The sequence below is a fragment of the Schistocerca cancellata genome, chromosome 1 (assembly GCF_023864275.1).
Source record: "Schistocerca cancellata isolate TAMUIC-IGC-003103 chromosome 1, iqSchCanc2.1, whole genome shotgun sequence".
NCBI classification, from domain to species: Eukaryota; Metazoa; Arthropoda; class Insecta; order Orthoptera; family Acrididae; genus Schistocerca; species Schistocerca cancellata.
The window spans coordinates 712570211-712595466 of NC_064626.1; the positions used below are offsets into that span (position 1 = coordinate 712570211).

Below are 25256 nucleotides of genomic sequence, written 5' to 3' on the forward strand. Positions count from 1 at the left end.
TTCTCCACGGACCCAGGAGACGGGTTCTGTCTTGAGTGTCCTTCCTAAACCTCAAACAACCAACCAACCATCCACCTTGGAAATGCTGTGCCCATCGCCTCACATGCTCACGTTTATGTTATAGTCTCCATACACCTTTAGCCATCGTTGATGGATTTCAGTCGGTGCAGTTTCTTCAGCAGTGAGGAATTCAATCGCACATCGGTGTTTTACATGCGCATCCATACCAGGCTCCGTTTTGGAACTTTCCTCTACTGTCGCCAATTACCACAGAACAACATAACCACCTGCAAATGGAAAATGAAGTTTCAAGCATTAGCACTACACTAGGGACATCTGGCGCCGTCATCCAAAGTCACCACAAAAAAATAGGAGGCATTGCTTTTGGAACAACCCACATTCTATCATTCTCGATTTTCTTCCCATCCAGAAACAGGTTACATACAGTTGGTGGTCTACCAATTTGCAATGCTGCTGTCTAACATTGCTTACAATGACCTGAACTCCTTAACTTGATGTTCTACAGATCAAGTTTCCTCTGTGCCCAATATTGGTTTCAGCACAAATGGCAACATCATCTACAAACACAAAAGCATGTAAATATTATTTTTCCGCTTCTTTGATGTCTTTAATTATGGTATCCATTAGCACGATGAAAAGTAGTCAGGAAAGAGAACTACACTGCTGCACACCTCTCTCCATTCTAAACCACATTGACATACTATCTCATATTTGTTCAGTGTTCTCGCAATTTTTGTACAACATCTGACTTTTTGTAATTAGGGACATTTAGTTCTTACGAGCTGCCCCATATTTTACACATTGGCACACTGTCATATGTCACTTACGAATCTAGGAACACTTAGGTCTTTTCCTTACCTCAAGTATTTTCCCGTTATTGGTATTAATGCAAAAATGATGTCAGTTGTTCCTCTGTTAGTCCTAATGCCATCTTGTTTAATATTAATGTTATAATTCCCTTTTCCAAGTCACTGGGTACTCTATTTTCTCTACATGTCATCTCCAGGATTCGGTGCAATCATTGTATTCCATTGATCCCAGCTGCTTTTACCACATCTGGCTCATTCTTTGACACTTTTTGCTTTGGAAAATCCAGAATGGAATGTAACAATATTGTGAAAAGGATAATTACTACTCACCATACATTGGAGATTCTGAATCGCAGATCTGTGACTCAGCATCTCTGCTATATGGTCAGTAGCAGCTATCCTTTTCGTAATATTGTTTACATTGTTTGCATCTATTGGAAGGCTCTACTTTCATCTTATTTCAACTTCTGCTCTTCTGTCCAGGACATTCTTCTTGTTACAGTTGCATGTTTCACAGTACAATCTAGATATGATACTACAAGCCTATAGGTCACTGTCAAAACATTCACATGAGGTGACTTTTCTAGGTCTTATTTTTTTCTGCCAGAAGTCCATCTTTTAGTACATGTTCACTAATTATTATAACTTTTTTCCATCCCAACTATATCTAGTGATTGTCCCACTTTCTTCAAAGATCTATTCTTTATCAAAAGATTATTTGTCACACAAAATTTTAAGAAATGTCTGTCTCAATATTCCTTGTACTATAGTCAAAAGGCCACATGATCCCACATATCCATCTTGTGCATTTCAGCCCCCATTTATCATGGTGTTGTCTTGTTGTATGTCATTTTCTAGTTTTTATGAGAAATTCTATTTCTCCTCATCACTGCACCCTTGTTGAGAAGTGTGCACTTGAATTATTATGTATTTGATATTCCCAATGTTTGTTCTGGTCTTGAGCAGTAGTCTTGTAGAGTACCAAGCCCACTCCTTCTTGTGCGTCCTTTCTTTGACCAGTCCAGTGCAACTTAAAAACCCCTCTCATCGATCTTAAATTAGTACTATTACACTTTGGTTCACTGAGCACAAGTATATGAATCTTCCCCTCTTCATCATATTCCTCCATCTTTCCTGTCAGGGTTGTTATGTTTAGGGCTCACACACTCAATTTGGTATTATTCTTATGTCCTGATCAAATGTTGTGTTTTTTAATTTCGTCTTTGAGTTCATAGATTTTCATTGGACTCTCAGGGCTTGTTCTTTGGTTGAAAGCTGTATGAAACTCTTCAGCTGGCTTGCTATACCTAATACAACTGAAGATATTCTTAACTTTTGAAAATCCTTCTTTGTCACAAGTCAGTGGTTCTTTTCTGCATAAACCCCAGAAAGATAGTGTCTCATCTGTTACCTGCACTGTACAGGTGGTTTCTATTTCTGCCGCAGATGTCGTTGAGGGTCTTCCTTGATCTGTAACCCTGATTTTGAGTCCTCTCTATTTATGTCCCTTGGAGAGAGTGTGCCCCCAGTATTTTATCTCCCCAGGAACTGAGCTGCTTTTTGTGTTGGAAGTTACATTGGGCATATTTACCAACCCTACTGAATTGTAGTACCCCCTATCCACAACCTAGGGTTTCCCCAGCCCTGTCAAGTTTCAAAGGCTCCTCTGATATATAGGAAACTTTTTATCATCAAACATAAAATAAAATACTGAATGAAACTTTCAATCTGCAGCAGTGTGTGCACAATTTTGAAACTTCCTGGCTGATTGAAACTGTGTCAGGCAGGGAGTTGATCATGAAACTTTACCTTTCACTGACAAAGACCCATTTCATTTTATAAAATAAAATATGAGTAAATTTAGGTAGCAGGAGCTACATAGCTCTTTTGGACAAATTAAATATTTATCAGAACTACACCAAACAATATCACTTTATGTCCTGTAAATGTTATTCATAATTCAGATATGTTTAAAGCATTTATTATAGTTTAGAAGGGTGAATATGTATGGTTAAGTGGTCAGATTATTGAGTGCTTTGCTAGCAGAAATTGATATGGACAGCTTTGAAAAACTCATCTTAAATAGTTTTTGTGTTGAAAAATTGTGAATGAATTGCATACGTGAATGATGTGTTAGGCAATTAATCCATTTTTATTCATGTAGGAGTTACAGGAAGGCAATAGTGGCATTCACAATAATCCCCCCAAAAAACTCAACACCCATAAAGCCAGAAATATACAGCTTTTCACTTGATGTTGTATTGCTTCCATATTTGTTTCATTCTATGAACCACATTCCTAAAAGTAATTACAGACCATCAGAACTTATAGCAAGAAAAGTTTTAAACACATCTTCTGGTTACTTGGCTACAAAGATCAATCAGTGATGATGAAACATGCACAATCTGATATAGGGCAAAATTTAATGTCTCCCATCTGAAAGTTGAAATTAGTACAGACATATATTTAATATTACTCATGTCTCAAACAAATACTAAATCTGAGCTCTGGAACAAAATGTGATCTACAATGGCTATGTTATTGTACCCATGCACAGGTGAGCCAACAACTGACTCACTGAATTGAGGGAGGGTGGGTGGGGTGCAGTGAGAGAAGTTCTTCACTTCCCGTGCTGTGGAGCAGAGGAGGTAAACTTTATTTGACATAGCTCATAAGATGTAGCCATAAAGTGAAAAATATTCACAGTTTTGTTTCATGTCGAACACCTGTAAAAATAAGGACTGATGTAAACAAATGAATGGCTGAGACTATAAACACTGACATTCCTAAGATCATGTATGAGGTGTGATCAAAAAGTAATGGGAATTTTTGTTTTTCCTAATGAGCCTTTATTTTCATCAGCATCAACCTTTTCAGCTTCAAAGTAATCCCCCTCAGATATAATACACCTGTGCCAGTGCTTTTTCCAATCTTGGAAACACTTCTGGAACTCATGTTCCATTATGATAAGAGCTCCTTCAGTGATTTTGTTTTTATGTCATCAGTGGCAGCTAAATGATATCTTTCCATGGTTCTCTTCAGCCTCAGGAATAGAAAAAAGTTGCTGGGTCCCATGTCAGCAAATATGGTGGCTGAGGCAATATAATGGCTTTGTTTTTTGCCAAAAAATCGTGAACAGGCATTGATGTGTGTGGGAGTGATTTTGCCACAAGTTTCTTTAGATTACTTCACACAAACAGCACACAACTTCAGCTAGTATTCACTATTGACCATAAGGCAGGAATTCATGATGCACTATCCCTTTGTAATCTAAGCAAACAGTAAGAATATCCTCTACATGTGATTGAATGTGTAAATATTCCCCCCCCCCCCCCCCCCCCTCCTCCTGGCTGTTCAGGTTGTTTCCCGTGTACCCATACTTTGCCAACTGTTATAACCTTTTTTAAAAGTTGTGGATTGTTGTTGACTCCATTCAGCAATGCCTATGTAATGTAATTTTTGGTTGAAATTCAATTTCGGAAAAAACTTTGCCGCTACATGTTTCATTCCCAAAACACGTGAGAAGATTGATTGTCATGAGCCAAAGGATATGCCGACGTAATCACAATTTCTCTGATAGAGATTCGGTGATTTTTCCAGAATAATTGTCTTTACTTCTTTCACAGTTTTATCAGTAATTGATGTTCTAGGGTGTCAAGGGTGGTCATCATCAACATCTTTTTGACCCTCTTAGAAATGTTTATACCACTAATAAACTCTTGTCGTACTCATAGTAGATTCGCCAAAAGCCACAGTCAACATTTCGAATGTGGTGCTACATTATATTCCATTTTTCAAGCAAAATTTAATACAAATTCTCTGATTCATCCTTCTCATAAATAAAAATTCATTCATCTTTCTCATAAATGAAAATTCACTGATAACATGTGTAACCTTTCCGACTGTCAACAGTAAACTAAATATTCGGAACAGCTGAAAATGCAAACCTACCTCATGAACATGTGTACCAACAAGATGAAAAAAATGAGAATTGGATCTATAAAGCCCACAAACTTAGAAAATTCCTGCTACTTTTTGATCAAACCTCGTATCAATATCCACCTAAAGTAGTGAAGCACATGTAGTGCATAACTGGGATTGTGTTTTATCTTATATGCATAGCTGTCTGCCAGAAACCAAGCAGCTGCATCTGATAAAACAAACTAAAGTTATATATATATATAGATGATGAGACTTACCAAACAAAAGCGCTGGCAGGTCGATAGACACACAAACATACACACAAAATTCTAGCTTTCGCAACCAACGGTTGCCTCGTCAGGAAAGAGGGAAGGAGAGGGAAAGACAAAAGGATTTGGGTGAGGGTAAGGAGTCATTCCAATCCCGGGAACAGAAAGACTTACCTTATTAAAGTTATATATATACACTCCTGGAAATTGAAATAAGAACACCGTGAATTCATTGTCCCAGGAAGGGGAAACTTTATTGACACATTCCTGGGGTCAGATACATCACATGATCACACTGACAGAACCACAGGCACATAGACACAGGCAACAGAGCATGCACAATGTCGGCACTAGTACAGTGTATATCCACCTTTCGCAGCAATGCAGGCTGCTATTCTCCCATGGAGACGATCGTAGAGATGCTGGATGTAGTCCTGTGGAACGGCTTGCCATGCCATTTCCACCTGGCGCCTCAGTTGGACCAGCGTTCGTGCTGGACGTGCAGACCGCGTGAGATGACGCTTCATCCAGTCCCAAACATGCTCAATGGGGGACAGATCCGGAGATCTTGCTGGCCAGGGTAGTTGACTTACACCTTCTAGAGCACGTTGGGTGGCACAGGATACATGCGGACGTGCATTGTCCTGTTGGAACAGCAAGTTCCCTTGCCGGTCTTGGAATGGTAGAACGATGGATTCGATGACGGTTTGGATTTACCGTGCACTATTCAGTGTCCCCTCGACGATCACCAGTGGTGTACGGCCAGTGTAGGAGATCGCTCCCCACACCATGATGCCGGGTGTTGGCCCTGTGTGCCTCGGTCGTATGCAGTCCTGATTGTGGCGCTCACCTGCACGGCGCCAAACACGCATACGACCATCATTGGCACCAAGGCAGAAGCGACTCTCATCGCTGAAGACGACACGTCTCCATTTGTCCCTCCATTCACGCCTGTCGCGACACCACTGGAGGCGGGCTGCACGATGTTGGGGCGTGAGCGGAAGACGGCCTAACGGTGTGCGGGACTGTAGCCCAGCTTCATGGAGACGGTTGCGAATGGTCCTCGCCGATACCCCAGGAGCAACAGTGTCCCTAATTTGCTGGGAAGTGGCGGTGCGGTCCCCTACGGCACTGCGTAGGATCCTACGGTCTTGGCGTGCATCCATGCGTCGCTGCGGTCTGGTCCCAGGTCGACGGGCACGTGCACCTTCCGCCGACCACTGGCGACAACATCAATGTACTGTGGAGACCTCACGCCCCACGTGTTGAGCAATTCGGCGGTACGTCCACCCGGCCTCCCGCATGCCCACTATATGCCCTCGCTCAAAGTCCGTCAACTGCACATACAGTTCACGTCCACGCTGTTGCGGCATGCTACCAGTGTTAAAGACTGCGATGGAGAACCTAACCTAACCCAACCCTCCGTATGCCACGGCAAACTGGCTGACACTGACGGCGGCGGTGCACAAATGATGCGCAGCTAGCGCCATTCGACGGCCAACACCGCGGTTCCTGGTGTGTCCGCTGTGCCGTGTGTGTGATCATTGCTTGTACAGCCCTCTCGCAGTGTCCGGAGCAAGTATGGTGGGTCTGACACACCGGTGTCAATGTGTTCTTTTTTCCATTTCCGGGAGTGTGTATATATATATAACTTTATATTTAAAAAGAAAGATGATGAGACTTACCAAACAAAAGCGCTGGCAGGTCGATAGACACACAAACAAACACAAACATACACACAAAATTCTAGCTTTCGCAACCAACGGTTGCCTCGTCAGGAAAGAGGGAAGGAGAGGGAAAGACAAAAGGATTTGGGTTTCAAGGGAGAGGGTAAGGAGTCATTCCAATCCCGGGAGCGGAAAGACTTACCTTAGGGGGAAAAAAGGACAGGTATACACTCGCGCACACACACATATCCATCCGCATATACACAGACACAAGCAGACATTTGTAAAGGCAAAGAGTTTGGGCAGAGATGTCAGTCGGGGCGGAAGTACAGAGGCAAAGATGATGTTGAAAGACAGGTGAGGTATGAGCGGCGACAAATTGAAATTAGAAATTAGCGGAGATTGAGGCCTGGCGGATAGCGAGAAGAGAGGATATGCGGAAGGGCAAATTCCCATCTCCGGAGTTCTGACAGGTTGGTGTTAGTGGGAAGTATCCAGATAACCCAGACGGTGTAACTCTGTGCCAAGATGTGCTGGCCGTGCACCAAGTCATATTTAGCCACAGGGTGATCCTCATTACCAGCAAACACTGTCTGCCTGTGTCCATTCATGCGAATGGACAGTTTGTTGCTGGTCGTTCCCACATAGAACGCTTCACAGTGTAGGCAGGTCAGTTGGTAAATCACGTGGGTGCTTTCACACGTGGCTCTGCCTTTGATCGTGTACACCCTCCGGGTTACAGGACTGGAATAGGTGGTGGTGGGAGGGTGCATGGGACAGGTTTTACACCGGGGGCGGTTACAGGGGTAGGGAAGGTGGTTTGGGGATTTCATAGGGATGAACTAAGAGGTTACGAAGGTTAGGTGGACGGCGGAAAGACACTCTTGGTGGAGTGGGGAGGATTTCATGAAGGATGGATCTCATTTCAGGGCAGGATTTGAGGAAGCCGTATCCCTGCTGGAGAGCCACATTCAGAATCTGATCCAGTCCCGGAAAGTATCCTGTCACAAGTGGGGCACTTTTGGGGTTCTTCTGTGGAAGGTTCCGGGTTGGAGGAGATGAGGAAGTGGCTCTGGTTATTTGCTTCTGTACCAGGTTGGGAGGGTAGTTACGAAATGCAAAAGCTGTTTTCAGGTTGTTGGTGTAATGGTTCAAGGATTCCGGACTGGAGCAGATTCGTTTGCCACGAAGACCTAGGCTGTAGGGAAGGGACCGTTTGATGTGGAATGGGTGGCAGCTGTCATAATGGAGGTACTGTAGCTTGTAGATGGGCTTGATGTGGATGGATGTGTGAAGCTGGCCATTGGACAGGTGGAGGTCAACGTCAAGGAAAGTGGCATGGGATTTAGAGTAGGACCAGGTGAATCTGATGGAACCAAAGGAGTTGAGGCTGGAGAGGAAATTCTGGAGTTCTTCTTCACTGTGAGTCCAGATCATGAAAATGTCATCAATAAATCTGTACCAAACTTTGGGTTGGCAGGCCTGGGTAACCAAGAAGGCTTCCTCTAAGCGACCCATGAATAGGTTGGCGTACGAGGGGGCCATCCTGGTACCCATGGCTGTTCCCTATAATTGTTGGTATGTCTGGCCTTCAAAAGTGAAGAAGTTGTGGGTCAGGATGAAGCTGGCTAAGGTAATGAGGAAAGAGGTTTTAGGTAGGGCGGCAGGTGATCGGCGTGAAAGGAAGTGCTCCATCGCAGCGAGGCCCTGGACGTGCGGAATATTTGTGTATAAGGAAGTGGCATCAATGGTTACAGGGATGGTTTCCGGAGGTAACAGACTGGGTAAGGATTCCAGGCATTCGAGAAAGTGGTTGGTGTCTTTGATGATGGATGGGAGACTGCATGTAATGGGTTGAAGGTGTTGATCTACGTAGGCACAGATACGTTCTGTGGGGGCTTGGTAACCAGCTACAATGGGGCGACCGGGATGATTGGGTTTGTGAATTTTAGGAAGAAGGTAGGGGTGCGGGGTGTCGGTGGGGTCAGGAGGTTGATGGAGTCAGGTGAAAGGTTTTGTAGGGGGCCTAAGGTTCTGAGGATTCCTTGAAGCTCCGCCTGGACATCAGGAATGGGATTACCTTGGCAAACTTTGTATGTGGTGTTGTCTGAAAGCTGACACAGTCCCTCAGCCACATACTCCCGATGATCAAGTACCGCGGTCGTGGAACCCTTGTCCGCCGTAAGAATGACGATGGATCGGTCAGCCTTCAGATCACGGATAGCTTGGGCTTCAGCAGTGGTGATGTTGGGAGTAGGATTAAGGTTTTTTTAAGAAGGATTGAGAGGCAAGGCTGGAAGTCAGAAATTCCTGGAAGGTTTGGAGAGGGTGATTTTGAGGAAGAGGTGGTGGGTCCCACTGTGATGGAGGACAGAACTGTTCCAGGCAGGGTTCAATTTGGATAGTGTCTTGGGGAGTTGGATCATTAGGAGTAGGATTAGGATCATTTTTCTTCGTGGCAATGTGATATTTCCAGCAGAGAGTACGGGTGTAGGACAGTAAATCTTTGACAAGGGCTGTTTGGTTGAATCTGGGAGTGGGGCTGAAGTTGAGGCCTTTGGATAGGACAGAGGTTTCGGATTGGGAGAGAGGTTTGGAGGAAAGGTTAACTACTGAATTAGGGTGTTGTGGTTCCAGATTGTGTTGATTGCCATTTTGAGGTTTTGGGGGGAGTGGAGCTGGAAGTGGGAGATTGATTAGACGGGAGAGACTGGGTCTGTGTGCAATGAGAGGAGGTTGAGGTTTCCCAGTTGGAAAGTATAAATCCTTCCACTCTATAACCACGGTGCAGCATAGAGTGGGAAAAGCGGGTTAGGTTGCAAAAGCATCATAAGCTTTATTGACATGTTTCGTCTTTTTGAGACATCTCCAGAATTCCCACATGGGAAAAATATAGAAAAGCAGATCATGGTTATGATCATGTCTGACATAAAAAGATGGTAAAAACTTTTTAAAATACTATGATACATCACACAAGGGGACTTAAGTTCAGAAACTGCAGGTAATGCATTAGTCATAAGTAGTCAAAATTTTGGTGTGCACCTAAAACGAAAAAGCAAAAGGATTTTGAAATATGTTGCCCTAGACTAGCAACAAGGAGCCAAATTGCAAATTTGTGGTGAAACTGTGAAAGAGATGATCCTTACCTCCGGCAGAGGAATGCAGCTATGCTTAGACAGGGCCACACTTTCAATCTTGACTCAAATATTGGTATATAAGTTGTGGAGGCCATGAATATATGACCGCATGTGAGCACACAATGTAAGAATGGCAGGCAGGACACTGCTGCAGCAGACAGAAGCTCCACTACAGTGTGTTTACATGTTTGAAAGTACAATAAATCAGGATAAAGTAAAACATATAGTGACAATTAACATCAATACAAATGAAAAATAGATTTTAAGTAGGTGATAAAAGGAAAACATATCTAAAAACAATGAAAGACAAAACAAAGTATCTAAAACATGACACCCTATGTTGGCATCACAAGTAAGGACAAGAAGTCCACAAGAAATACGTGGACATAACAGCTTGTTTACAAAATGGACAAAATATATAAGAAATTTCTAAATGTTTAATGTAGGATATAAAAATAAATTAACATTTTCGTGAAGAGATTTATGCCAGTGCCCAGTTATACTCTCTGAAAACTTGTAATCATTGACTCACAAAATGTTGACTCTTGGTAATCAGTTGGTCCCCAAGACTTAGGTGTTTAGCTACAAGAGTGTTTCACGATCTCCAATTTCAGTTGGAAAATCCAACCTTGTTGTTGTTGTTGTTGTTGTTGTTGTTGTGGTCTTCAGTCCTGAGACTGGTTTGATGCAGCTCTCCATGCTACACTATCCTGTGCAAGCTTCTTCATCTCCCAGTATCTACTGCAACCTACATCCTTCTGAATCTGCTTAGTGTATTCATCTCTTGGTCTCCCTCTACGATTTTTACCCTCCACACTGCCCTCCAATGCTAAATTTGTGATCCCTTGATGCCTCAAAACATGTCCTACCAACCGATCCCTTCTTCTAGTCAAGTTGTGCCACAAACTTCTCTTCTCCCCAATCCTATTCAATACCTCCTCATTAGTTACGTGATCTACCCACCTTATCTTCAGCATTCTTCTGTAGCACCACATTTCGAAAGCTTCTATTCTCTTCTTGTCCAAACTAGTTATCATCCATGTTTCACTTCCATACATGGCTACACTCCACACAAATACTTTCAGAAACGACTTCCTGACACTTAAATCTATACTCGATGTTAACAAATTCCTCTTCTTCAGAAACGCTTTCCTTGCCATTGCCAGTCTACATTTTATATCCTCTCTACTTCGACCATCATCGGTTATTTTACTCCCTAAATAGCAAAACTCCTTTACTACTTTAAGTGTCTCATTTCCTAATCTAATTCCCTCAGCATCACCCGACTTAATTTGACTACATTCCATTATCCTCGTTTTGCTTTTGTTGATGTTCATCTTATATCCTCCTTTCAAGACACTGTCCATTCCGTTCAACTGCTCTTCCAAGTCCTTTGCTGTCTCTGACAGAATTACAATGTCATCGGCGAACCTCAAAGTTTTTACTTCTTCTCCATGAATTTTAATACCTACTCCGAATTTTTCTTTTGTTTCCTTTACTGCTTGCTCAATATACAGATTGAATAACATCGGGGAGAGGCTACAACCCTGTCTTACTCCTTTCCCAACCACTGCTTCCCATTCATGCCCCTCGACTCTTATAACTGCCATCTGGTTTCTGTACAAACTGTAAATAGCCTTTCGCTCCCTGTATTTTACCCCTGCCACCTTCAGAATTTGAAACAGAGTATTCCAGTTAACATTGTCAAATGCTTTCTCTAAGTCTACAAATGCTAGAAACATAGGTTTGCCTTTTCTTAATCTTTCTTCTAAGATAAGTCGTAAGGTCAGCATTGCCTCACGGGTTCCAACATTTCTACGGAATCCAAACTGATCTTCCCCGAGGTCGGCTCCTACCAGTTTTTCCATTCGTCTGTAAAGAATTCGCGTTAGTATTTTGCAGCTGTGACTTATTAAACTGATAGTTCGGTAATTTTCACATCTGTCAACACCTGCTTTCTTTGGGATTGGAATTATTATATTCTTCTTGAAGTCTGAGGGTATTTCGCCTGTTTCATACATCTTGCTCACCAGATGGTAGAGTTTTGTCAGGGCTGGCTCTCCCAAGGCCGTCAGTAGTTCCAATGGAATGTTGTCTACTCCGGGGGCCTTGTTTCGACTCAGGTCTTTCAGTGCTCTGTCAAACTCTTCACGCAGTATCTTATCTCCCATTTCGTCTTCATCTACATCCTCTTCCATTTCCATAATATTGTCCTCAAGTACATCGCCCTTGTATAAACCCTCTATATACTCCTTCCACCTTTCTGCCTTCCCTTCTTTGCTTAGAACTGGGTTGCCATCTGAGCTCTTGATATTCATACAAGTGGTTCTCTTCTCTCCAAAGGTCTCTTTAATTTTCCTGTAGGCAGTATCTATCTTACCCCTAGTGAGACAAGCCTCTACATCCTTACATTTGTCCTCTAGCCATCCCTGCTTAGCCATTTTGCACTTCCTGTCGATATCATTTTTGAGACGTTTGTATTCCTTTTTGCCTGCTTCATTTACTGCATTTTTATATTTTCTCCTTTCATCAATTAAATTCAATATTTCTTCTGTTACCCAAGGATTTCTATTAGCCCTCGTCTTTTTACCTACTTGATCCTCTGCTGCCTTCACTACTTCATCCCTCAGAGCTACCCATTCTTCTTCTACTGTATTTCTTTGCCCCATTCCTGTCAATTGTTCCCTTATGCTCTCCCTGAAACTCTCTACAACCTCTGGTTCTTTCAGTTTATCCAGGTCCCATCTCCTTAAATTCCCACCTTTTTGCAGTTTCTTCAGTTTCAATCTGCAGTTCATAACCAATAGATTGTGGTCAGAATCCACATCTGCCCCAGGAAATGTCTTACAATTTAAAACCTGGTTCCTAAATCTCTGTCTTACCATTATATAATCTATCTGATACCTTTTAGTATCTCCAGGATTCTTCCAGTTATACAACCTTCTTTTATGATTCTTGAACCAAGTGTTGGCTATGATTAAGTTATGCTCTGTGCAAAATTCTACAAGGCGGCTTCCTCTTTCATTCCTTCCCCCCAATCCATATTCACCTACTATGTTTCCTTCTCTCCCTTTCCCTACTGACGAATTCCAGTCACCCATGACTATTAAATTTTCATCTCCCTTCACTACCTGAATAATTTCTTTTATCTCGTCATACATTTCATCTATTTCTTCATCATCTGCAGAGGTAGTTGGCATATAAACTTGTACTACTGTAGTAGGCATGGGCTTTGTGTCTATCTTGGCCACAATAATGCGTTCACTATGCTGTTTGTAGTAGCTAACCCGCACTCCTATTTTTTTATTCATTATTAAACCTACTCCTGCATTACCCCTATTTGATTTTGTATTTATAACCCTGTAATCACCTGACCAAAAGTCTTGTTCCTCCTGCCACCGAACTTCACTAATTCCCACTATATCTAACTTTAACCTATCCATTTCCCTTTTTAAATTTTCTAACCTACCTGCCCGATTAAGGGATCTGACATTCCACGCTCCGATCCGTAGAACGCCAGTTTTCTTTCTCCTGATAACGATGTCCTCCTGAGTAGTCCCCGCCCGGAGATCCGAATGGGGGACTATTTTACCTCCGGAATATTTTACCCAAGAGGACGCCATCATCATTTAATCATACAGTAGAGCTGCATGTCCTCGGGAAAAATTACGGCTGTAGTTTCCCCTTGCTTTCAGCCGTTCGCAGTACCAGCACAGCAAGGCCGTTTTGGTTAATGTTACAAGGCCAGATCAGTCAATCATCCAGACTGTTGCCCCTGCAACTACTGAAAAGGCTGCTGCCCCTCTTCAGGAACCACATGTTTGTCTGGCCTCTCAACAGATACCCCTCCGTTGTGGTTGCACCTACGGTACGGCCATCTGTATCGCTGAGGCACGCAAGCCTCCCCACCAACGGCAAGGTCCATGGTTCATGGGGGGAATCCAACCTTATCTTCCCTATTTTAACTTTTACAACCATATTTGTCACTGCACTGTTTCGTCTTCTCTAATAATAGTTTAGTTTTGTTACTGCAGTTGTATGTGCATGTTCAGTATTTTTTAAAGTAGCGTTGTGCTGTCACATAAAGTTTTCATTACCAGTAGTTATTTTGTGTGATTGTTTTTCATCTTATTTGTTATGACCATCTCCCCTGATTTTTCTGTTTCTGTTAGAGGACATTAATATTTCTCCTTTTCTTTTCTTGATCTGTTCTGCTCCATGTCTTTGCATGTCTCTTGTAACAGGTGTCATTGGTATGTCTTAAATATTTCAGATAATGCCTTCCCACTGTATTTCACAAATTATTTACTAACTTACTTATTTATTTATTTATTTACTTGCAGATGTTATTCACACTGTTGGTCCTCAAGGAGAAAAGCCAGGGCTTCTTAAATCTTGTTATGATACGTGTTTGAATATACTCGTCAACAATAATCTACGAACAGTTGTAAGTGAGGCACCTGTTTCATAAGTAAAATTTGTTAGATTTTGAATTCGACTAAGCAATGAAGTTATTTTAGCACTTATGTAAATATTTTAAAAATCATTGTAATCAGTGATACTTAAGCAATTCATTATATAAATATTTTTAAATTGCTAAATACTTTATAGACATTTTTGTTTCAGGCCTTTCCCTGCATTTCAACAGGAATTTATGGTAAGTGGGACTTGAGATGTGTGCCCTAAATACATTAACTGAAATCTCAATGGGCACCCAATGAGTATTATTGCAGGACAAACTCTGCCCCCACCCCCCCTTTCATCTTCCTATCTCCCTTTATTGTAATATTGGTGGTTGTTTTCCCATGAGAGAGACTGGAGATTTTGAAAAACCTACATATTACACAGTGTAACTGTGATTGATCAAATCTGTCTGTAAGTTTTGTTAGCCAAGCACTGTTATTTCCACCAGACTTTATGTTATTGTGTGATAGAAATGAGTCTGTTGCTACAGATTTTCATTTTTCTCTGTTTTCTTATTTTAGTTTGCATTAATCAGTTCCCTGCAGAGTACTCTTAACAGTTTACAATCTTCACAAACAGGAGCCTGCAAGGAAAAAAGTTTCAGGCTAACATTTGGACCTTTGTTGTATAACATTGACACATCTATTCATTGTACATCTACATCGATACTCTGCAAATCACATTTAAGTGCCTGGCAGAGGGTTCATCAAACCACCTTCACAATTCTCTATTATTCCAATCTCATGTAGCGCGCAGAAAGGACGAACACCTATTTCTTTCTGTATTAGATCTGATTTCCCTTATTTCATAGTGGTGATTGTTTCTCCCTGCATAGGTCAGTGTCAACAAAATATTTTCGCTTTCAGAGGAAAGAGTAGGTGATTGGAATTTCGTGAGAAGATTCTGTCGCAACGAAACATGCCTTTCTTTTAATGATATCCATCCCAAATCCTCCCATGTTTCGCGATAATATAAAACATGCTGCCCTTCTTTGAACCTTTTCAGTGTACTCCGTCAGTCCTATCTGGTAAGGATCCCACAGTGCGCAGCAGTATTCTAAAAGAGGATGAATAAGTGTAGTGTAGGCCGTCCCCTTAGTAGATCTGTTACATTTTCTAAGTCTCCTGCCAATAAAATGCAATCTTTGGTTAGTCTTCCCCACAACATTTTCTATGTGTTCCTACCAATTTAAGTTGTTCGTAATTGTAATTCCTAGGTGTTTAGTTGAATTTACAGCCTTTAGGTTTGACTGGTCTATCGTGTAACCAAAGTTTAGTCAATTCCTTTTAGCGCTCTTGTGGATGACCTTACACTTTTTGTTATTTAGGGTCAATTGCCAATTTTTGTACCATTCAGATGTCTTTTCTAAATTGTTGTGGAATTTGATTTGATCTTCTGATGACTTTATTAGTTGATAAACGATAGCGTCATCTGCAAACAACTAGAGACGGCTGCTCACCTTACACTTTTTGTTATTTAGGGTCAATTGCCAATTTTTGTACCATTCAGATGTCTTTTCTAAATTGTTGTGGAATTTGATTTGATCTTCTGATGACTTTATTAGTTGATAAACGATAGCGTCATCTGCAAACAACTGGAGAAGGCTGCTCAGATTGTCTGCCAAATCGTTTGTATGGATAAGGAACAGCAGAGGGCCTATAAAACTACCTTGGGAAATGCCAGAAATCACTTCCGTTTTACTCGATAACTTTCTGTCAATTACTATGAACTGTGACCTCTGACAGGAAATCACAAATCCAGTCACATAACTGAGAAGATATTCCATAAGCGTGCAATTTCACTACAAGCCAGTTGTGTGGTACAGTGCCAGAAGCCTTCCAGAAATATGGAATCGGTCGCTTGTCAATAGCACTCAACACTTCATCTAAATAAATAGCTAGTTGTGTTTCACAAGACCAATGTTTTCTAAACCTATGTTGACTGTGTGTCAATAGACCGTTTTCTTAGAGGTAATTCATAATGTTCGAACACAATATATGTTCCAGAATCCTGCTGCATATTGATGGTAATGATATGGTCCTGTAATTAAATGGATTACTCCTACTACCTTTCTTGAATATTGGTGTGACCTGTGCAATTTTCCAGTCTTTGGGTACGGATCTTTCGTTGAGTGAATGGTTCTATGTGATAAGTATGGAGCTAATGCATTAGGTTACTCTGAAAGGAACCTAATTGGTATGCAGTCTGGATCAGAAAACTTGCATGTAGAATCTTATAACATATTCTGAGCTTAGATTTAATTATGTACCATTAACAGAATGGCCTTTTCCTCCATGCAAATCACCATGGATTTAAAAAAAAAAAGAAAAAACTGTCACATGAAAACCAACTCGTACTGTTCTTACATTACATCCTGTAAGCTTTGGATAAAAGTAGTCCTGTAGAAGCAGCACTATTTACAGTATTTCTTGCCTTACAAAAACCATTTGACGCATTGCCAGACCAACACTTATAACAAAAACTCCATTATATCGGGTATCAAACAAAATATGTGATTGAGGATTTTTTGAACAGGTACAGAAGTAACTTCCAGTTTGCCCCAGGCAAGTGTTCGGTACCCATGCAGACAATATTAATGGTAATCTCAAGCTTTTTGCAGACAATGTGGTTATCTATAGTGAGGCACCATGTGGCAAAAGCTGCACAGATATTGAGCCATGACAAGATTTCAAAATGGTGCAAAGATTTATAACTTGCTTTAAATGTTCGGAAATTAAAATGTTTACTTAACAAAATGCAGAAACGTAGAATCCTGTGGCTACAGTATCATTGAGTGACAATTGACTGAAGTCTCTCCAGCCTCCTGGCATCAGTCCATCTGTTATCAAAATATTTTCTGGTCAGCCATGATGATCCAGCCATTCACCTTAGGACTTTTCATTCAGAAAGAACACACAATGAGAGACGCAGAATGTGTCCTTAGTTCAGCTAAGTTGGGCAGGGGAGTTTGCCTACAAAGAAGTTTCTGTTCTTTTTTTTTCCAGCAGAAATATTCTATTATAAGAGCTAGTTGACAACAGGTATAAGAAGTGTTGCAATGCATGATACTCAGTGTAGAGTAACATTTCTTTGTTTTTTTTTTTGTAGTCTACTATAATTTTTAATGTGAAATAAGGAGAATACAAGACGTCCTCTGATCTGTGCATATAGTGCGACATGAGACACAGGCAAGATCTAAGCTCAGAATTAATCACCACCTTGGATCAGTGATCTCTAGCTCATACAGCAGGGACACGCAAGATGCAACTGTGGCGTCTAATTAAAAGACTTGCTTCAGGCCATTGGGTCTTACAACATTATTATCATCCATGAACCATGGTCCTTGCCTATTGTGGGAAGGCTTGTGTGCCTCAACGATACAGATAGTCGTACTGTAGGTGCAACCATAACAGAGTGGTGTCTATTCGGAGGACAGACAAATGTGTGGTTCCTGTAGAGGGGCAGCAGCCTTATCAGTTGCTGCTGTGGCAGTAATCTGGATGATCGACTGATCTGGCCTTGTAACACAATCGAAACGGCCTTGCTATGCTAGTACTGCAAACGGCTGAAAGCAAGGGGAAACGACAGCCATAATTTTCCCCCAAGGGCATGCAGCTTTACTGTATGGTTGAATGATGATAGCATCCTCTTGGGTAAAATATTCTGGAGGTAAAATAGTCTCCCATTCGAATCTCCGGGCAGGGACTACTCAGGAGGACATCGTTTTCAGGAGAAACAAAATAGATAGGAGTGGGAATGTCAGGTCCCTTAATCGGGCAGGTAGATTAGAAAATTTAAAAAGGAAAGTGGATAGGTTAAAGTTAGATATAGTGGGAATTAGTGAAGTTTGGTGGCAGGAGGAACAAGACTTCTGGTCAGGTGAATGCAGGGTTATAAATACAAAATCAAATATGGGTAATGCAGGAGTAGGTTTAATAATATAAAAAATAAATAAATAAAATAAAATAAAAAACAGGAATGCAGATAAGCTGCTACAAACAGCATAGTGAATGCATTATAGTAGCCAAGATAGACACAAAGCTCACGCCTACCACAGTAGTACAAGTTTATGTGATAAAAGAGATTATTTGGATAATTAAGGGATACAAAAATTTAATATTCAAGGGGTACTGGGATTCGATAGAAGGAAAAGCAGTAGGTGAATATGGACTGGGGGTAAGGAATGAAAGAGGAAGCCACCTGGTAGAATTTTGCACGGGGCACGTCATAATCATAGCTAACACTTGGTGTAAGAATCCTGGAAGAAGATTATTTACAGGGCAGAGGCCTGGAGACACAGGAAGGTTTCAGATAGATTATATAATGGTAAAAATCAAGCAATGGAAAATCCAGGATGGTATGTAACAATATTAGAGAAGGAAAGTTGCTACTCACCATATACCGGAGATGCTGAGTTGCGATAGGCACAACAAAAAGTGTCACACAATTATAGCTTTTGGTCATTAATGTCAGTAAAACACACACACACACACACACACACACAAACGCAACTTGCACGCGTGTGTGCAGTCTCAGATAGCTGAAACCACCATGTTGAGCTCTTATCTGCTAGGAAATCCTGAATCAAATTAAATTTTCGGAAACTGTCTTGTATACCTATATTGAATGCCTTTCAGAAGTTATCAAACATGACACCAACTAGGTCACCACTGTTGTTACAGCCCTCTGGTTTCTGTGGACAAACATAACAAACTGAGTTTTGCAAGAGTTCTGTTTACAGGATTAATGTTGATTACTTTGATTTTTGTTGAACAAAAGGATACATAATATGTGAACATAAAACATGTTCTACAATTCTATAAGAGACTGGCCTCAATGATGTAGGCCTATAATTATGTTATGTGTCCAGCAATCCTTCTTGAAAATGAGCGTGTCCTGTGGTTTTTGCTAATCACTTGGAATACTTTGTTGCTCCAGCAACCTATGAGAAACTGCTGCTAGAATGGTGGCAAGTACTTTTACATTAACTTTATAGAAACTCGGGATAAATTCTAGTGTCTGATTGCACCCATCATCTTTGACTAGTAACATTGTAGATAACCCAAAGATGCCACAGGAAAGCAATACTTGAAATCAAAACTTATTCTTAAACAAACAAATATAGCAGGAAAAAGATAATACATGTACATACCATAAATTACAATCACAGTACACACAATTACCTACTTACCTGTGAATTATATTAAGGCAAATTATGATAAAAAAGACAGACATATATACATATGTGAAGTAAATTATCATCACAGATTAGGTGAGTAAGTGAAAGAACCACAGACAGCTTCCACTACCATACTCTGCATCATAAACTCATGACATTATAGAATCGTGGTAATTTTTATTAATAAAATAATGTTGAATCCAACAGGAATGCTGCAGCAAAGTGTATTCTACATCTACATCTACATTGATACTCCGCAAGCCACCCAACGGTGTGTGGCGGAGGGCACTTTACGTGCCACTGTCATTACCTCCCTTTCCTGTTCCAGTCGCGTATGGTTCGCGGGAAGAACGACTGTCTGAAAGCCTCCGTGCGCGCTCTAATCTCTCTAATTTTACATTCGTGATCTCCTCGGGAAGTATAAGTAGGGGGAAGCAATATATTCGATACCTCATCCAGAAACGCACCCTCTCGAAACCTGGCGAGCAAGCTACACCGCGATGCAGAGCGCCTCTCTTGCAGAGTCTGCCACTTGAGCTTATTAAACATCTCCGTAACGCTATCACGGTTACCAAATAACCCAGTGACGAAACGCGCCGCTCTTCTTTGGATCTTCTCTATCTCCTCCGTCAACCCGACCTGGTACGGATCCCACACTGATGAGCAATACTCAAGTATAGGTCGAACGAGTGTTTTGTAAGCCACCTCCTTTGTTGATGGACTACATTTTCTAAGCACTCTCCCAATGAATCTCAACCTGGTACCCGCCTTACCAACAATTAGTTTTATATGATCATTCCACTTCAAATCGTTCCGTACGCATACTCCCAGATATTTTACAGAAGTAACTGCTACCAGTGTTTGTTCCGCTATCATATAATCATACAATAAAGGATCCTTCTTTCTATGTATTCGCAATACATTACATTTGTCTATGTTCAGGGTCAGTTGCCACTCCCTGCACCAAGTGCCTATCCGCTGCAGATCTTCCTGTATTTCGCTACAATTTTCTAAAGCAGCAACTTCTCTGTATACTACAGCATCATCCGCGAAAAGCCGCATGGAACTTCCGACACTATCTACTAAGTCATTTATATATATTGTGAAAAGCAATGGTCCCATAACACTCCCCTGTGGCACGCCAGAGGTTACTTTAACGTCTGTAGACGTCTCTCCATTGATAACAACATGCTGTGTTCTGTTTGCTAAAAACTCTTCAATCCAGCCACACAGCTGGTCTGATATTCCGTAGGCTCTTGCTTTGTTTATCAGGCGACAGTGCGGAACTGTATCGAACGCCTTCCGGAAGTCAAGAAAAATAGCATCTACCTGGGAGCCTGTATCTAATATTTTCTGGGTCTCATGAACAAATAAGGCGAGTTGGGTCTCACACGATCGCTGTTTCCGGAATCCATGTTGATTCCTACATAGTAGATTCTGGGTTTCCAGAAATGACATGATACGCGAGCAAAAAACATGTTCTAAAATTCTACAAGAGATCGACGTAAGAGATATAGGTCTATAGTTTTGCGCATCTGCTCGACGACCCTTCTTGAACACTGGGACTATCTGTGCTCTTTTCCAATCATTTGGAACCCTCCGTTCCTCTAGAGACTTGCGGTACACGGCTGTTAGAAGGGGGGCAAGTTCTTTCGCGTACTCTGTGTAGAATCTAATTGGTATCCCGTCAGGTCCAGTGGACTTTCCTCTATTGAGTGATTCCAGTTGCTTTTCTATTGTGGGGACAAATTAAAATTTAACACAACTACTGTAAAATTAAACAGATAGTAACATACACAAAATATGAATATGACAGCAGCAGGAAATCTACACAGAAATCCTAAAAGAAATCCCCCTAGATACATAACGAAAATTTGGGAAAAGTAACAAAGTGTGGATCTGACTACTGGAATTCACCTATATAGGTTGTTTCACTTGCTGATTCCAAGGTATGCTATTTTTTGCATTTTTACTGTTGGTGTGTACCATGTTTTCTTGTAGGATTTTCATTTTTTGTGTCACTCTAATTTTCAGTTCCATCTTCTATTATTTTTTGTGGGTTTTATTGGGTGTGAATTGAAATTTCATTAAAAATTTAACTTTTTGATAGTATGTACAAACACAAAAAATGACAAACCGTGGAATCTACAACTAGAGTTCACTTATATAGGACAATTCTAGTTATTGATTCCAAGGTTTTTTATTTTTCGCAATAGTATGGAGAACAACACCAAAAATGAATATCCTAAACATACACAGCTGCTCCAAAAATTGAAAAAAATAATATACCTAGGAGTTGATAACTAGAATTGACATATATAAATTAATTCTTGTTGTCAATTCAAGGTTTGTTGTTTTTCGCATTTCTACAATAGCTGTGTGAAGCACTTGCTTTTAGGATTTTTAATTTTGGTGTAAGTATATGTTATTAAGCTATACATGTCACTTCTGATTACCAGTTCAACATTGTTATTTTTTGTGGTTTTTATTGGGTTTGAATTGTCATTTCATTAAGGATTTAACTTTTTGTCATCACACTCTGTAGTAATGCAAAAATGCAAAAAATAACTATCCTTGGGATCAGTAACTAGAATTTATTTATTTAGATCAATTCTAGTTTGTCATTGCTGAGGTTTGTTAGTTTTTACAGTAGTATAGAAAGCAACATAAAGAACGTATTTGCTATAAAATGCACTGCACACACATTCTCCAAATACAAGAAAATAAACTTGAAATCTTCAACTAGAATTGACCTATGTAGGTTATTTCTAGTTATCGATTGTGAAGTCCAATTTCCCCCCCCCCCCCCCCCCCCCCTCTATATGCAGGGCTTTCTTTTAGAATTTCCATTTTTGTTAACAATATTTGTAATTTAGCCATTTAGATCAATTAAATGTCATGTTGTTTTGTTATTTGTAATTATTTTGGGTGTGTAGTGTTAAGCTATGAAGGATTTAACTTTCTGGTATTGCTTTGTCTACTACTGGAAAATGCCATAACTTAGAAACCTTGGCATTGACAACTGGAATTCACCTATACAGATCAGTTGTAGTTTTCTATTCCAAAGTTTGTTATTGTTTGCATTCTTGCAGTAAGAATGTACTCTTGTAGGATTTTCATTTTGCTATTGCTCTTTTGTACAAAAGTTTTTGAATCGTCAACTAGAATTGACCTGCGTAGCTCACCTACGGAGAGCAACACCAAAAGAAATAAATCCTAAAAGAAATAACAACAAAAGGAATAATTCGAAAAGAAATAACAACAAACACTGAATGGAAAACTGTAAATCTGAGATGTAAAATGAAAAGGAACATCTTGTCAGAGAAGTAAAATTTTCAATACAAGCAAAATTATCTGATAATGTCTGAAATGTCTATTTTCATTTTTTTTTTAATTCTAGTACTTTGTTTTTTCATTCTTTACATGTTCATATTGATTTGAATAATATCATTAAAAACAATGTGTGCAAGTCTTCTGAAAAAGGACCTCTTGTCGTTATGGGGAAATAACATTGATTCAGCAAGAGGCCCCCTTTCCAAGATCTTGCAGCTGTGTATGCAATGTCTGACAGAATATTATTAGCTTTGTATAAAAGAACATTTTGTGAATACAAGAATGCCAAACAATACAAGTAATACCTTTTTGTATGAGAGTTATAAATGCCTACAGATGTTACTAAATTCGCAGTTGGCAGTCCTAAAATGCCAGCTGGCAGCCGATGTTACTGTACCAACAAAAACATGCATCTGCAACACACGTTGATTCTGCTGTTACTGCTAGAGATGAACAAGGTGATATTGCTGTGAATACATATGATAGATTAAATGTTGGAGAATAGTAATCCTAACAAAGTACCTTACATAACTAAATATAATAACTTTGAGTTCATCATCAGCTACAAAGATAGTGTATGTTGCAAAATGGACATTGATGGCAATTAATTTCTGCATTACATCTTCGCTAAAGAAAATAGACCCATTGGGTTTTGTGATGCAGTAATTGCATCATGAATGACAAAACACGAAAAGGTTATCTTTTTATAAACATCAGGACCTATTACATAGAGGAATAAAAAGACATTCTGTGTCCTGAATTAGAACCAGAACCACAAGTCGGTGACAGTGAGGATCATGAGGAGAAACCTTACCAGCCACATATTCCAGAATCAAACAAGAAGAGATGAAAATGCTCTTTGTGAACAATCTTGAAGTCCTTCAGCCACAAGTATTTTAGAAGTTGAAAATTGAATCCTTTGGCCACTATAAAATATGGGATCTCAGGGCTCAATTTTTGAGGGTTCTGTGAATTCAGAATTCTGTGAACATCATCCTGCACTAACTGAAGTAACATCCCACACTATCGCAACCAGTGAAACTCCACCCTCCCAACCCAACCCAAGCCAGCCAAAAACATACAATTATGTAGTGAACTAACTGAAGAGACCACCTTCAGTGTTTAATTCTTTGCTCCAGGATCTTCCATTTGGTGCCAGTATGATCACTGAATGTATGCAAGATTTTTATCCAGTTGTGACTTTACATAAAACTAAGTTTTCTTTAAATTTTTCATAAGTCACCAAAATTTTATTGTTGCTTAGTGCTGACTTTATTTAATCTTGGGCGATCTCCTCTTTCCCATTCCTCATAGCTGGGTTTGGCTTGTGCTTGACCACGACATATTGTACAATACTTTTTAATTGTGTACAATGATACTGCACATCTCTGTCTCCAAAGATGAATGGTTGATGTTAGCTTTGCAGATAATCTGCAATCTGTGCCTTGTTAGTGTCATTTGCTTGGTAGATAATTGTGTGGGGGGGGGGGGGGGGGGTGGAGAGAATAAAAACATTATAATTGCAATTTGCAGTCTAGTTTGACCCTGGAAAGAAGTTCTTTGCTCACCACAGTGTGGGCACTTGTAATTGTATCAGTGTTATTTTTCACTTACAGATTACTCTGAATATTGTTTTCTTAGTACTGTCTACCATGCTTGCTGTGAAAACTGGCCAAAACGTGACCATTTTTGTCATGTTATATTTTCTTACGTCATGGCAAAACTGTGTAATCTGTCATTTGTATGTTTTGGTAAACTATTGTAGCAAATATGTGGTCTCTCAGATTACGGCATGGCATCTTTCCCCTTTCTTTTGATTTTTTCCTCTGATATTGTATAAGCTATAAGAAATTTATTTTTGTTTTTCACATGATGATGCTACAGTTTACTTGTGATTTGAAAGATCAAATGCACTGTTCCATTTATGAGGCACAGATGCATTTCAGTAGAACATATGTTGTGAAATGGACGCCAATGACTCACAAGATATTGTTACTATAAGTACATTCATTTTGTGTACTTTCATTTGGTGAGGAATGAGTGACGTGTGATAAAAATAAGAAATGGGTTATGTATAATTTCCTATCTGACGTTTTTCACCGTTTGTTTAGCATTCAGCTGGGTGATGGTTTGGGAGATGTCAAGCATTCATTCCGTTTGTTGACTAGAATTTGCCACAACCCCCCCCCCCCCCCTTCTTTGTTCCCCTTCCACAACATTTAATGGAATGTTTAACATCTGACAGTGGCTGAAGTGTACGAAAAGTAGCACCATGGTTTAGCAGTGTAAATCACAAGAACCTACCATTGTGGGATCAGAAGGTAATTTATTTTGAACCATTGTTGCAGACTACAGTTGCAGGTGTCTCAGACAGCAGGTCATGATATTGTCAGTGAAGAAGCAATATTACATGAGTAGCAAAACAGGAATTTTGCAAGAGAGACAAGAAACTGTGT

General features: G+C 40.3%; 1 protein-coding gene across 7 annotated transcripts in view; it reads left to right on the forward strand.

Moving 5' to 3' along the window:
* The window catches only part of LOC126184895 (macro domain-containing protein RSc0334-like), a 116589-nt gene that overhangs the window by 80098 nt on the left and 11235 nt on the right, over positions 1–25256 (forward strand). For all 7 annotated transcript variants that reach the window (XM_049927551.1, XM_049927586.1, XM_049927530.1 and 4 more), the window contains 3 exons: positions 14168–14271; positions 14451–14481; positions 23155–23258. In XM_049927551.1, coding sequence (XP_049783508.1) covers positions 14168–14271; positions 14451–14481; positions 23155–23258 — 239 coding nt within the window. The remainder of the gene's footprint in view (positions 1–14167; positions 14272–14450; positions 14482–23154; positions 23259–25256) is intronic.